This window comes from Barbus barbus (assembly GCF_936440315.1).
Source record: "Barbus barbus genome assembly, chromosome: 32".
Lineage (NCBI taxonomy): Eukaryota > Metazoa > Chordata > Actinopteri > Cypriniformes > Cyprinidae > Barbus > Barbus barbus.
In genome coordinates this window covers 10,523,369-10,536,990 of record NC_136760.1, presented here as the reverse complement: position 1 = coordinate 10,536,990, position 13,622 = coordinate 10,523,369, and the positions used below count along the sequence as shown (strand labels likewise).

At 38.8% G+C, this 13,622-nt stretch overlaps 1 protein-coding gene across 1 annotated transcript in view; it reads left to right on the top strand.

The window, feature by feature from the left end:
* LOC306852498 (alanine aminotransferase 2-like) overlaps positions 1–13,622 on the top strand; it is a 131,149-nt gene that overhangs the window by 25,915 nt on the left and 91,612 nt on the right. The window contains exons 3-5 of the mRNA XM_079389388.1: positions 1,951–2,040; positions 2,127–2,235; positions 5,808–5,941. Coding sequence (XP_079245514.1) covers positions 1,951–2,040; positions 2,127–2,235; positions 5,808–5,941 — 333 coding nt within the window. The remainder of the gene's footprint in view (positions 1–1,950; positions 2,041–2,126; positions 2,236–5,807; positions 5,942–13,622) is intronic.

Below are 13,622 nucleotides of genomic sequence, written 5' to 3'. Positions count from 1 at the left end.
CCTCCTTCCCTCTGTAAGAGCATTGAAGATGGATTGTGGCTGGGTCTGCCAGCATGACAATGACCCCATACACATAGCAAGGGCAACTAAGGAGTGTCTCCTTAAGAAACATTTCAAGGTCCTGGAGTGGCCTAGACAGTCTCCAGACCTGAACCCAATAGAAAATCTATGGAGGGAGCTGAAACTCTGTGTTGCCCAGTGACAGCCCCAAAACCTGAAACATCTGGAGAAGACCTGTATGGAGGAGTGGGCCAAAATCCTTGCTGCAGTGTGTGCAAACCTGGTCAAGAACTACAGGAAACGTCTGACCTCTGTAATTGAAAACAAAGGTTTCTGTACCAAATATTAAGTTCTGTTTTTCTATTGTATCAAATACTTATTTCATGCAATAAAATAGAAATTAATTATTCAAAAATCATACAATGTGATTTTCTGGATTTTGTTTTTTTATATTCTGTCTCTCACAGTTGAGGTGTACCTACGATGAACAGATCTCTCCATTCTTTGTAAGTGGGAAAACTTGAAAAATCTGCACTGTATCAAATACTTATTTGCCCCACTGTAGATACTACAATATTATGAGTTTGTTAAATTTAATCAAGGGCATACTCATTTTTTGCAACCCTTCTATTAAGCAAAATTTGTCTGATTTACTTATTTACAGAAATTGGTTTAAAAAATATATAATAATGAACTCTTTTAAGGAAAATTATATTATTATTTAATAATTTAATAATTTTTATAATTATTGAATAAAAATAAAAAAAATAAAATTATCTAATTATTTAAAGGTGCCATAGAATGAAAAACTGTCTTTACCCTGGCATATTTAAATAATAACAGTTCTGTACATGGAAATGACATACAGTGAGCCTCAAACACCATAGTTTCCTCCTTCATATGTAAATCTCGTGATTAAAAAAGACCACTGAAAAACAGGCGAATCAGAACATGACACCGACTGTGACGCAACAGTCGGGATCACTACGCCCCCAACATTTGCATAAACCGCCCTTGTTCTAAGCCGGCCGAACCATCAGAAGCTCTGCAGGTATTGTAAATAAACAAGCGCGGACAACAGCGAAAATAACAAAATAAATTTTATGTTCCAGGCCGTGCAGGGGGTGTGAAGTGCAGGGATGGGTTGGTGTCTGTATTCAGAAAGGCACAGAAAGCAAATAACGCGAGCCACTAAAGGGTCATGGTTAGCTCCTTGCTAGCGGTAGCCTGTTACAGTACATAAGATTTCACTCTCAGTAAGGAGAGATGAGGATGATGGCGAATGACTTACAGATCCTGAGCACCACTGACAAGCATCTGATCTTGTGAAATGTATGTCACTGTTGTACTGTAAGTACTGTTGCTCCATAATGTAAACATAGTTTGTGTGATCGCGTCTCTTGGAAGTGAAACTATAACGCGATCGATGGATCGTTCAAAAGCAGTTTCAATGCCTCGCATATTAATAACGGCTCCCTGATGCCCGCGTTTTATATACAGTATAATTACCCGACGATATAACTGCGAGAGAAAGTATTTAAATATATATTTTCCTCCCTGTGCTTCCTTCTTGCTGATGAGCCGTACTGTGAAACAGCCAATCAGAGCAGAGCTCAACATTGAGCAGCACTGTGAAACAGCCAATCAGAGCAGAGCTCATTATTATACATGACCCTGCCAAATAAGCCAATAACAGACCGTTTCATTCTAGGGACAAATCCTAGGGTTGTAAATGGACATGTAAAATCGTTTCTGGAGATTTTTTGCCCTTACCTAAGCCACATACCTTCTGTGTAGATATCAGAGAACAATTTAAAAATACTGTATCAATGCATTCTATGGCACCTTTAAGAATCCCAGTTATAAATCTTCTGTCCCTTTTCCTGTTTCTTTGTCTCTTTTTGCTTTCCTACCTTTTCTACTTTCTCATTAACTGCTCTATTAATGTAGGGAATAAAAAAGCCATTCACAGAGGTCATTAAAGCCAACATCGGCGACTGCCATGCTATGGGCCAGAAACCCATCACCTTCTTCAGACAGGTGTGTTTGAGATATTGTGCATATCATGTTGTACCCTGAGCAGTAGTTTTTGTACATACTGTAAATATGTTCTATTTATTTGTCAGGTCTTGGCATTGTGCTCTTATCCAGATCTTCTTGAAGACAGCAAATTTCCAGAAGATGCCAAAAGTAGAGCTCGCCGCATTCTCCAAGCTTGTGGTGGAGGAAGTCTCGGTACTGGAAAATCTTTTCAGTTACATATTACATACAACCCGAATTCCGGAAATGTTGGGAGTCTTAGGACATTTTTTAAATTTGAATAAAATGAAAACTAAAAGACTTTCAGATCACATGAGACAATATTTTATTCACAATAGAACATAGAGAACATAACAAATGTTTAAACTGAGAAATATTACAATTTTATGCACAAAAAGAGCTCATTTCAAATTTGATGCCTGCTACAGGTCTCAAAAAAGTTGGCACGGGGGCAACAAAGGGCTGAAAAGCAAGACTTTTAAAAAATATTCAGCTGGGAGAACATCTAGCAACTAACTAAGTTAATTGACATCAGGTCAGTAACATGATTAGCTATAAAATGTCTTAGAGATGTCTTAGGGATGTCTTAGAGAGTCTCTCAGAAGTAAAGAGGGGCAGATGCTCTCCAATCTCGAAAGAGTGCGTAAAAAGATTGTGGAATACAGGCATCAATTTTGAAATGAGCTCATTTTGTGCATAAATTTGTAAAGTTTCTCAGTTTAAACATTTGTTATGTTAACTATGTTCTATTGTGAATAAAATATTGGCTCATTTACATTTTGTGTGAAGGGTCTTCAGCAATAAAGTCAATTGGTGATGGTCTACAATAATATCTGACATAGTGTGAATATTGGAAGGATTAGTGGAGTGATTTAAAAAGTTAACTCCCCACACCTTAGAAACGCATCAAAAGCTAGAAGTGGATAGACTTACAGTATTTACAATGGTACGCACTGTATAAAGGTCCTAGATAACAAAATGTTCAGCAATTCACTGCTTTCACAACTGTTTTATGGAGGTTTTTTGTCTACGTAAAGGTTTTTTTTTCAGAAAGACATTTCACCAGATGAACAATCGGTATGTTGTTGAACACAGTACTTCTAGCCCTCACAGTCTCGAAAATTTTCATTCCTGAGGTGCTGTTTATTTATAAAGATTCAGAAATGTGAGCTCTAGGGCATCAGCGGCTGTACAGGACGTATGAAACTGATGTTTTTATAGTGGATAAACACAAGATATAGTTGGTTTTGGGTATATCTCATTAATGTATTATTTCTTTTTATATAACTTTAATGCTGTATCAGAGTGCTGCCTTTGTACTTTTGACTGAATTATTTGCTTGTGTTTATTTTCTTTTACAATGGTTATTATTGTTTATTAAATATTATTGTTCTATAAATAATATTTAATTTAACTTAAAAAATTAATTTAAAAAGTATTTGGTGTTGAGAAACAGTATATGTGTTAGTGATGGTGATTTTTACTTCATCGCAGGTTGGTGACAAGAGATTGTCTTTGAGTCAGCAAGGTTTTTATATTGAAAGGCTGAAACAAGGTTGTAAACAAGGACATATTTTTACTTTAAAGGGAAAGTCCTTTCAACTTGTCACCATTTACTCACCCTCAAGTTGTTTCACACCTATATGAGCTTCTTTCAAAAAATAACAAAAAATAATATATTTCGTAGAATGTTGGTAACCAAACAGTTGATGGTAGTTGACTTCCATAATACTTTTTTCATCATTTTTTTCGTTGTCATGACAAAAACCCCTTAACCAATTGAAAGGATATTATGGCAAAGATATTGCTTTTTCAGAGGACATTTGAACTACAAGTTATGTGTGTTATATATATACAACTTTTAGGATACAATGGCTGTGTATTAAACTGTTATTTAGATATATTTAATATACAGTGGTGGCCAAACTTATTAGAACACTAGTATTTTCACCAGCTAAAAGATGGTTTTAAGTCAGTTATTTCTATCTTTTACTGTAGTGTGTCAGTAGGAAATATCGATCCCGGTCTCGTATGGCAAATAATAACGAAAACTCGTGGTATTGATACACAAAAATGGACTTTGGCATATACGTATATGATACAAACGTGTTTGGCGGGCATATAATATACAGTTTTCGCGTGCATATGATACGAAATTTGTTGGCATGCATATGATATGCAGTTTTCGAGTACGCACTTTCCCCACAACCCTAATCCTACCCATCGTGTAGCATATACATGCCAAGTTTTCATTTTTAGTTGGCCTACTGTTTATATGAACTTTCATGAGATCGGGTTGAAATATCACTTTACATTTCCAAACATTAATTTTGCCATTAATTGTAATAATACAGTGAGATTTTTGTTTGCACAAGGAGTCTGACAACAGCCAGTGCACCACAGAGATCTGATCTCATCATCATCCAGTCTGTCTGGAATGACATGAAGATACAGAACAAATTGAGACAGACTAAATCCAAAAGAACTGTCAAGACGCTTCAAGAGACCTACCTGGAAAGCTATGTGCAAGTGCACCTAGGGCAAAAGCTGCTTTAAACGCAAAGGTCACACTGAATGTTGATTTAATTTAGTTAATAGAAGTTAATTGATAAAAAAATATATTTATGAAGATCTGGGGCAAAGACAAGGATCCATCCTGCCATCAGTGTGAAGCAGCATTGTTCACCCTGAACCACATTTTGTCAGGATGTCCCAAGGCTCTGGGAGAAGGACGATACAGATGAAGATATAAGGTCCTTGTTGAAATTGCCAAATGGACAGACTTGCAGAGGATTAAAGCCAATGAACATAAAATACCACCCCCCAGAGGAGTCAGTTTTTTTAAAGCAAGGAGAAAAGTTTCCCAAGTCAAGGAGAACTGATAGTTCTGCGCCCTCTATTTTGTATCAAACATCCGATTGTGAGATGCAAGTCAACATTAAAAAGAAGTTTGTCTTCACAGAAGAGGTGGCAATGACTACACTTAGACCAGATATGGTTCTTCTGTCCAGGAGCACAAAAACCATCATAGTAGTCGAGTTGACTGTGCCCTGGGAGGACAGGCTAGTCATCTCTCATGAGTTAAAGAAGGCTACGTGTCAAGATCTGATCGACGAAGCTACTATTAAAGGATGGAATGCAGCTTTGTTTCCTATTGAAGTTGGCTGCTGCGGCTTCCCACCTACATCTGTGCGCTACTTCCTACAGAAGATTGGATTGGAACCTAAAAGACTGAGGAAAGCCACCGGGGAGATAGCAGCAGCAAACAAGTCTAGCTCAGGGTGGTTGCGGTCGATGAGAGTTCATAAGAGGAATCCTTCTGCAGGTGAAGGCTGATCTTGTCTTCGCTGCCCTGCTCAGATGAAGCGTACAGGTTAAGGGGCGAAACGCTCATGACCCTGAGGTACCTGCTGAAGATGCAGAGGGATTCCCAATGATACCATTACTCTGACCATGCTGCCACCAACGGTTACCAAGAATATTGCATCCGTAGTTGCTCTTGCAGTTCCTGCTTGTGGCAAAGCATCATTGATGTTTATTTCACCTTATGACATTATTTTTGGCAGCATCTTCATTTTACAGCATTTTTACACAAGTGCCTAAAACGTTTAACAGTACTGTAGCTTTGCAGGTAGGTTGCTTGAAGCATATTGGAGACGTTTTTTAGCTGGTGAAAATACTAGTGTTCTAATAATTTTGGCCACCACTGTATATTTACATTTATGTTTTTCCAAATTAATAATTTTTTGGCTTTCTGGATCTTTCAGGTGCTTACAGTACTAGTCAGGGAATTGAAATGATTCGGCAAGACGTTGCACGCTACATTGAATGGCGAGATGGAGGAATCACATCTGACCCTGACAACATTTACTTATCCACAGGAGCCAGTGATGCAATCGTGGTAAGCAGATACGACAAACAGACCAAAATGTAACATTAATTTTAAAAAGTGTTCATGTGAATTTTTATTCAAAATAGATATGTGCATCATCCACAGAAATCATCCATCCACACTCTAGTCTCATCTTCACAGTCTTGTAGAGTCCAATGGCGCTTTTCCACTGCGTGTACGGCACGGTACAGTTCAGTACGCCACACTTTTGGGGGGTTTTCCACTGTGTACAGTACCTGGTACTTTTTTTATTGGCCGGAGAGAATCATCTCTGCCTGCGTCATTGAACTTGCGGCACGAGACACAACAGACCCGCTAGATTTAAATCAGCACAGCCAGCGAAGGATCGAACGCAGCTGTTTTGAATGGGCGCACCTTTTTAAAAACTAAAAACGGCTGTTTTGTTGTCTGTTGAGGAAGTACAGACGTCCCTCTCTTTGATAGCCGAGGAGCGGATCCAGCGAGAGCTTGATGGAGCGACGTGGAATTAAAACGTTTTTCAGGAGTCATGGCAGTAGAGGCGGTGCAACTATAACGACATGTGAATAATCCTGCCCACTCTAAAAGCGGTACTAAACTGCAGTGGAAACACAAACCGAGCCGAACTGTGCAGCACCGTGCTGTTCTGAACTGAGCCGAGCCGTACCACGCAGTGGAAAAGCGCCACAACATTCCAACCTGTAGTTTTCAATTCTGAAAACTTTGATTATGAGGTTCAGATGGGTTGATTTAATCAATGGGTTGAGCTAAATTTTGTAGGACTCTGGCCCTACCAGAGCGAATTTTGATACCCTTGCTCAGGACACTAAAAACTTGTAAGCACTACCCTGTGACTTTATCAGTAAAATAGCTCTGCTGTTGAAAAGCTGTATTATAGTTATCAGCAAAGATGTGGTAACATTGCTGTCTAGAGGGACATGGCACAGACACAGGTAATTGACACATGCACAATTTATTTATTTATTTGTTACTGCATTATTTTACTTCAAAATTGTAGATGTAATGACCTGTAGATAAAATAAAGACCTTCATTCTTCTTCAAATGAAAAGTAAGACCTTTGTTCTTTGGAACACAAATTAAGCTATTTCTGATGAAATCTGAGAGCTCTCTGACCCTCCATAGACAGCAAGGGTCTCTGCTTGTCCTTCTAGTAAGAAGATGACCAACTTCATCAAAGTCATTTAGGGATGGGAAATGTCAGTTCGCAAATGGCTAATAAGGCCAATCCCGGCATGGAAGTCTGTTCTGGCATGGAAGTCTGTTCTGTTCCTGTTCTGTGTTTCCTTGTCTGTGTTGTGTTGCAGCATAAGACTTTGTCTTTGTTTGTGTCTGCCATGTACTCCTCCTTCCTGCCTCCTTGTTTCTCGTTACCACGCCCCCTTGTTTAGTCCTTGTAGAGTTCTCGTTTGTCTGAGTGTTGTCACATGTCCCTCTAGTTCTCTCCTTGTATGTCTCAGAGTGTTCTCACCTTTTCCTCGTGTTCTCCTCTCCTTTATATTGTTCTCCCTTTCCCTCTTGTTTTGTCAGTTCGTTAATCTAACCTGTTGTGCATACGTCAGTGTTTGCTAGCTCGTCTCCCCATTCTTTGTGCTATGGATTATTGTTACACTAACAACTGTAATAAGATTTCATCAGCAAACAAAGAAATATGATGATGAGTATTCCGTATATTTATGGGAGAAATAGTTTCAGATTGTCGGACAGCTTGAGCTAAGGGTCCCAAGAATAGGGCAAATAACAGAGGCGAAAGCGGGGAACCCTGACGAGTACCTCGATGTATAAAGAATGGGTTAGAGCAAACAGCACCTGTGAGAACAGTGGCTGATGGATTGACATACAGAACTTTTATCATATTTATGAAACTCGATCCTAGACCCAGATGCTGTAGAACCGCCCAGAAATAGTTCCATTCTAGCTGGTCGAAAGCTTTCATTGCACTTAGAGATAATACTGCGCAAGGAGGACAAACTATTCGTTGAATTAATAATATGATATAACCTGTGTAAATTATCCAAAGCTGAGTGAGATTTAATAAATCCTGTTTGGTCATGATGAACTAGCCTATTCATTAATTTCTCTAGATGACAAGATAGTACTTTAGCATATAATTGAATGTCTTTTGGGTCTGTCATAATGAGCCCAGATTGTGATTTCACTGCTGAAATATTAGCAAACTTTTCATTATTGCATAATCTTAGAGCTAATAGGTGGCTTGGTCTACTCCCTTGAAAATAATAATTCTGCCTGGATCTTTGAATCAGGAATTCTGCCCTGGATCTCAGTAATGAATTGAGTTTGGACCTAACCGCCATGATTTTACTGAGTGTATTGTCTGAGAAACAACGTTGATTATCTCTAGTCAGATTCTGGAGCTGTGATTCGAGTTCAACTATCTTTTTGTGTTGGTTTTTCTGAAGGAAAGAGGCATATGAAATTGAGTTATTCCTTATAAATCCTTTAACTGCAATCCAAAGTTTTCGAGGATCATCCACTGAACCTTGGTTAATTTCAATAAGCTAAATTTTCAGCAAATTTAGTTCTGAATTGACTGCAAAAGTTTTCATCCTGTAACAATTTAGGGTTAAATCGACATCTAGTGGCATGAGATGGCCGTGGGATCAAAGATAATCTGCACAAATTTCCATCATGATCCGACAGAGATAAGGAACAGATATCGGCATCATGAACAGCTGAAGATAAAGAAGAAGAAATTAAAATATTGTCGATTTGCAAATAGGATTTATGAGTAGCAGACAAGAAAGTGAAAGACTTAGCAGAAGGATTTAATAGACGCCAACTATCCACCAATGAGGATGAGGTTACACATTGCCGAAGTTTCCCAGAACAAAAAGCTTGAGAGTGTGCTTCCTTTGGTCCAGATGTATCTAGTATATGCGACATTACAGAATTCGTATCTGCACCCAATACAATTTCAACATCCGAAAATTTCAAGAGATAGTTTGACAAAACAGAGAAAAAAGTAGGGTCAGGAGTACAAGGGGCATAAACTGAAAGAAATACAATATTCCTATTGTCCACAATTGTTTGTATATGTGTTACCGTCTGTATCACAACCTAAAAAATAGTAATATTTAAAGTCCTCTGAACCAATATTAGGACACCCTTGGTTATAGTATCCGAAGATGAGTGAGATACCCCTTCATAAAACTTATTATTACACCTGTGTATATCCTCCTCTTTCAAATGACATTCTTGAACTCACACTGTATCAATCTTTCTTCTTCTCAAAAAATCCAGAAAACCTGTACATTTGTGAGGGCCATTTAGGCCATTAACACTAGAACCGCCACGGGGTAAATTTTACCCGTGGCTGTTTTTCAAATATACATAACAGATTTTCAATGAAACATTCAAGTCTCCCAGTCATTGACTTTTACTAAAATTGTGTGATTTACAATCCCCTGTTGTTAAAAATGGTTTAGATAAAACCAGATAAAAAAACGGGGCATTTATACCTATAAGTGCCACGCGGGTCAAATTTACCCACTATACAGGTGCTGGTCATAAAATTAGATTATCATGAAAAAGTTGATTTATTTCAGTAATACCATTCAAAACGTGAAACTTGTATATTAGATTCATTCATTACACACAGACTGATATATTTCAAATGTTTATTTCCTTTCATTTTGATGATTATAACTGACAACTAATGAAAGTCCGAAATTCAGTATCTCAGAAAATTTGAATATTGTGAAAATGTTCAATATTGAAGACACCTGGTGCCACACTCTAATCAGCTAATTAATTCAAAACACCTGCAAAAGCCTTTAAATGGTCTCAGTCTAGTTCTGTAGGCTACACAATCATGGGGAAGACTGCTGACTTGACAGTTGTCCAAAAGACGACCATTGACACCTTGCACAAGGAGGGCAAGACACAAAAGGTCATTGCTAAAGAGGCTGACTGTTCACAGAGCTCTGTGTCCAAGCACATTAATGGGAAGGGAAGGACAGGATGTGGTAGAAAAAAGTGGACAAGCAATAGGGATAACCGCACCCTGGAGAGGATTGTGAAACAAAACCCATTCAAAAATGTGGGGGAGATTCACAAAGAGTGGACTGCAGCTGGAGTCAGCGCTTCAGGAACCACCACGCACAGACGTATGCAAGACATGGGTTTCAGCTGTCACATTCCTTGTGTCAAGCCACTCTTGAACAAGAGACAGTGTCAGAAGCATCTTGCCTGGGCTAAAGACAAAAAGGACTGGACTGCTGCTGAGTGGTTCAAAGTTATGTTCTCTGATGAAAGTAAATTTTGCATTTCCTTTGGAAATCAAGGTCCCAGAGTCTGGAGGAAGAGAGGAAAGTCACATAATCCACGTTGCTTGAGGTCCAGTGTAAAGTTTCCACAGTCATTGATGGTTTGGGGTGCCATGTCATCTGCTGGTGTTGGTCCATTGTGTTTTCTGAGGTCCAAGGTCAACGGAGCCGTCTACCAGGAAGTTTCAGAGCACTTCATGCTTCCTGCTGCTGACCAACTTTATGGAGATGCAGATTTCATTTTCCAACAGGACTTGGCACCTGCACACACTGCCAAAGCTACCAGTACCTGGTTTAAGGACCCTGTTCTTGATTGGCCAGCAAACTCGCCTTACCTTAACCCCATAAAAAACCTATGGGGTATTGTGAAGAGGAAGATGCAATACGCCAGACCCAACAATTCAGAAGAGCTGAAGGCCACTATCAGAGCAACATGGGCTCTCATAACACCTGAGCAGTGCCACAGACTGATCGACTCCATGCCACGCCGCATTGCTGCAGTAATCCAGGCCAAAGGAGCCCCAACTAAATATTGAGTGCTGTACATGCTCATACTTTTCATGTTCATACTTTTCAGTTGGCCAGCATTTCTAAAAATAATTTTTTTTTGCATTTGTCTTAATTGATATTCTGATTCTCTGAGATACTGAATTTGGGACTTTCATTTGTTGTCAGTTATAATCATCAAAATTAAAGGAAATAAACATTTGAAATATATCAGTCTGTGTGTAGTGAATGAATCTAATATACAAGTTTCACTTTTTGAATGGTATTACTGAAATAAATCAACTTTTTCATGATATTCTAATTTTATGACCAGCACCTGTATAATGCCTGTATTTTCGCTGTCATTTCCTTGCCGCGTATGTTTTAACATTGTACATTGCTAGGCAACGCATTCACTCACTGAATTAGCGGTTATCAGTTTCATAAATAAAGGCAAAATGAGTAAAAGAAGACGATTTATGGATGCTGAAAGGGTATAAGAAGCACTAAATACCATGAGCGATGGAGAGTCTGATGGTGGGGAGAGGAAGCGTCCTGGGTCAGCTCAGCGCCTGACGGCTCATCTGACAGCGATCAAGATTTGTTGCGTAATGTTACTCATAATGTCATATTTATGTAGCCTAATGTTTAAAAATTTTCCAAAATTTAGATTGTTTTGTTTTGCCATTTCTATCGTTCATTGTGCATTTCTTTTGGTGCTTTTTAGTCTGCCCGTTTCCTGAAGATTTTTTTTTTTTTTAATCCAATCTATGATGTAATGAACAAAACTATTTTTTGATATTACCCCAAGTTTATTGGTATTGTTCTCTTATTCAAATGATATAACTAAACAAATTAATTATTAATTAGGTGAAGCTGTGCTTGAATTTGTCATCACATCATGCAGTGTGGTGAATTATTGCTCATCATTGTCTATTGGCTATTTGTAATTTAAATAACATAAGTTAATATATTATCTAATATGATTATATTATCATATCTTAATATATTAATTAATGACATTGTAGTATAATATTAAACCACCCAAATATGTATTTACTTCCAAGTATTTACAAGTGCAGGCTTGTTTATATTGACCGCTATGAAAAAGTGGCCTGCATAAAAAAAAAGCCTTGAACATAAAACAGGACAAAAATATAGTCGATGACTAGACAATCATTTCATTCTAGACACTTCTTTGTGAAGACAGTGACATATAATACAGTGAAATAATATGTTCTTTAGCAATATAAAAACTGTTGTGATATGCGCGGGTAAAATTTACCCGCTGGCGGTTTTAGGTATACAGCGACCCCTTGTGGTTCTAGTGTTAATATTACAACTGAGAATATTAAGGTCAGTCATAGGTATCAAACAGAATTACTGCATAATTAGACAAAACACAAGTTTGAAAATAAAACCAGTTGAGTCTACCATTAAACCACCCCCCACCCTTCCCCTTCCCGTTACTATTCAAAAAAACATTCCCATGAACTATGGCAGATCGAACCAAGAACAGACCATGATCTGCCAGCACCCCTTAATATGATCCGTGGCGTCAACAAAAACCCCATAGTGGCCCCATAGTCACATATTGACAAGATAATATCTCTATTAAAATAAAAAAGGGAAAGAGAGATAAAGAATACAACTAAAACAAATAAAATAACATCATAATCAGTAAGCAATACTGTATGCACAATGAAAGCTTCTAGTAACTATGAATTAAGAAGTGAACATTAAAGTGAACAGCGAAAGACACAGTCGCCTAACCATTTAGAGCATCACTTCTCCGATTAGACAGCAAATGTCCAGCTGAAGTTCACTGAGAGTTGGCGGATGAATGGGATCTGAGAAAAACTCTTGCTTCTTCTGGGGAGTGTAGCATTTTAGGTTGATTGAGAATGACCTTCAGCATTGCAGGATAAAGAAGAAAATTCTGGATACCAGCTTCTCTCATTTCTTTCCTAATTGGCGCAAATGCACTTCTTTTTACGGTGACCGGAGAAAAATCTGGAAAGAAAGACAGCGTTGCTCCTTCAGATGTTTTCACCGGGGCGTGAAGTCTGGCGGCCCGCAGAATGAGCTGCCTGTCTGTGTGCCGCAACAGTTTAAAGATAAAAACCCGTGGTTTAGCATGATCTGAGGAGAGCCTTGTGTACACGCGATGCGCTTGCTCCACTTCAATCTCTCTGCCCTCCGGAGATGGGAGCCACGTCAGTAGTGATCTTTTCAAAAAGCCCAATATTGTCATCCTTTTCGGAACCTTCAGGCAATCCAACCAGACGCAGATTGCTTTGCCTATTGCGATCCTGTAAGTCTACAACCTGTTGTTCGAGCACGGCTACTCGCCTATCGGGATCTGCGACAACTTTCTTTTGTTCTCTCTTCTCCCCTGTAAGAAGATCCAGTTTAGAGCGACTGAACAACTGACATGTGAGAAGCAAACTCTTTCCGCATCGCCGTCAACTCAGCTCTTAGAATATCCTCAAAGTGTGTAACCGTGTTCGCCATCTTGTCCATCATATTGCTCGTGTTCGGTGGCTTGTATTTCTTCTTAATCGGAGAAGCCGATGGAGACAACTCCTGCTGTTTCCGATTGTATGCCATCAGGGAAAGTATTATTAACGAATGAAACTTAAAAAAAACGAAAAAAAAATCAGCAAAAAGGGGCCAAACATACGGAGCTCTACTCAAGTGCGACTAGGCTCATGAGCACGTCACGTGACTCCCCGAGACTTTCCTGGTGGCATCTGTGAAGTCTTGAAGGAGAGTGCCTTGCGCCCACATTGTTTGCAATAGTTCTGTCAGCTTGTTACGCAGTCATGGTCCAGCAAATTTGTAAATTTTGTATTTGACAGTTGTCTGATGGCTTTGTCAACTTCTGACAGTGTGGGGGGCATGTCGAGATCATCATTGA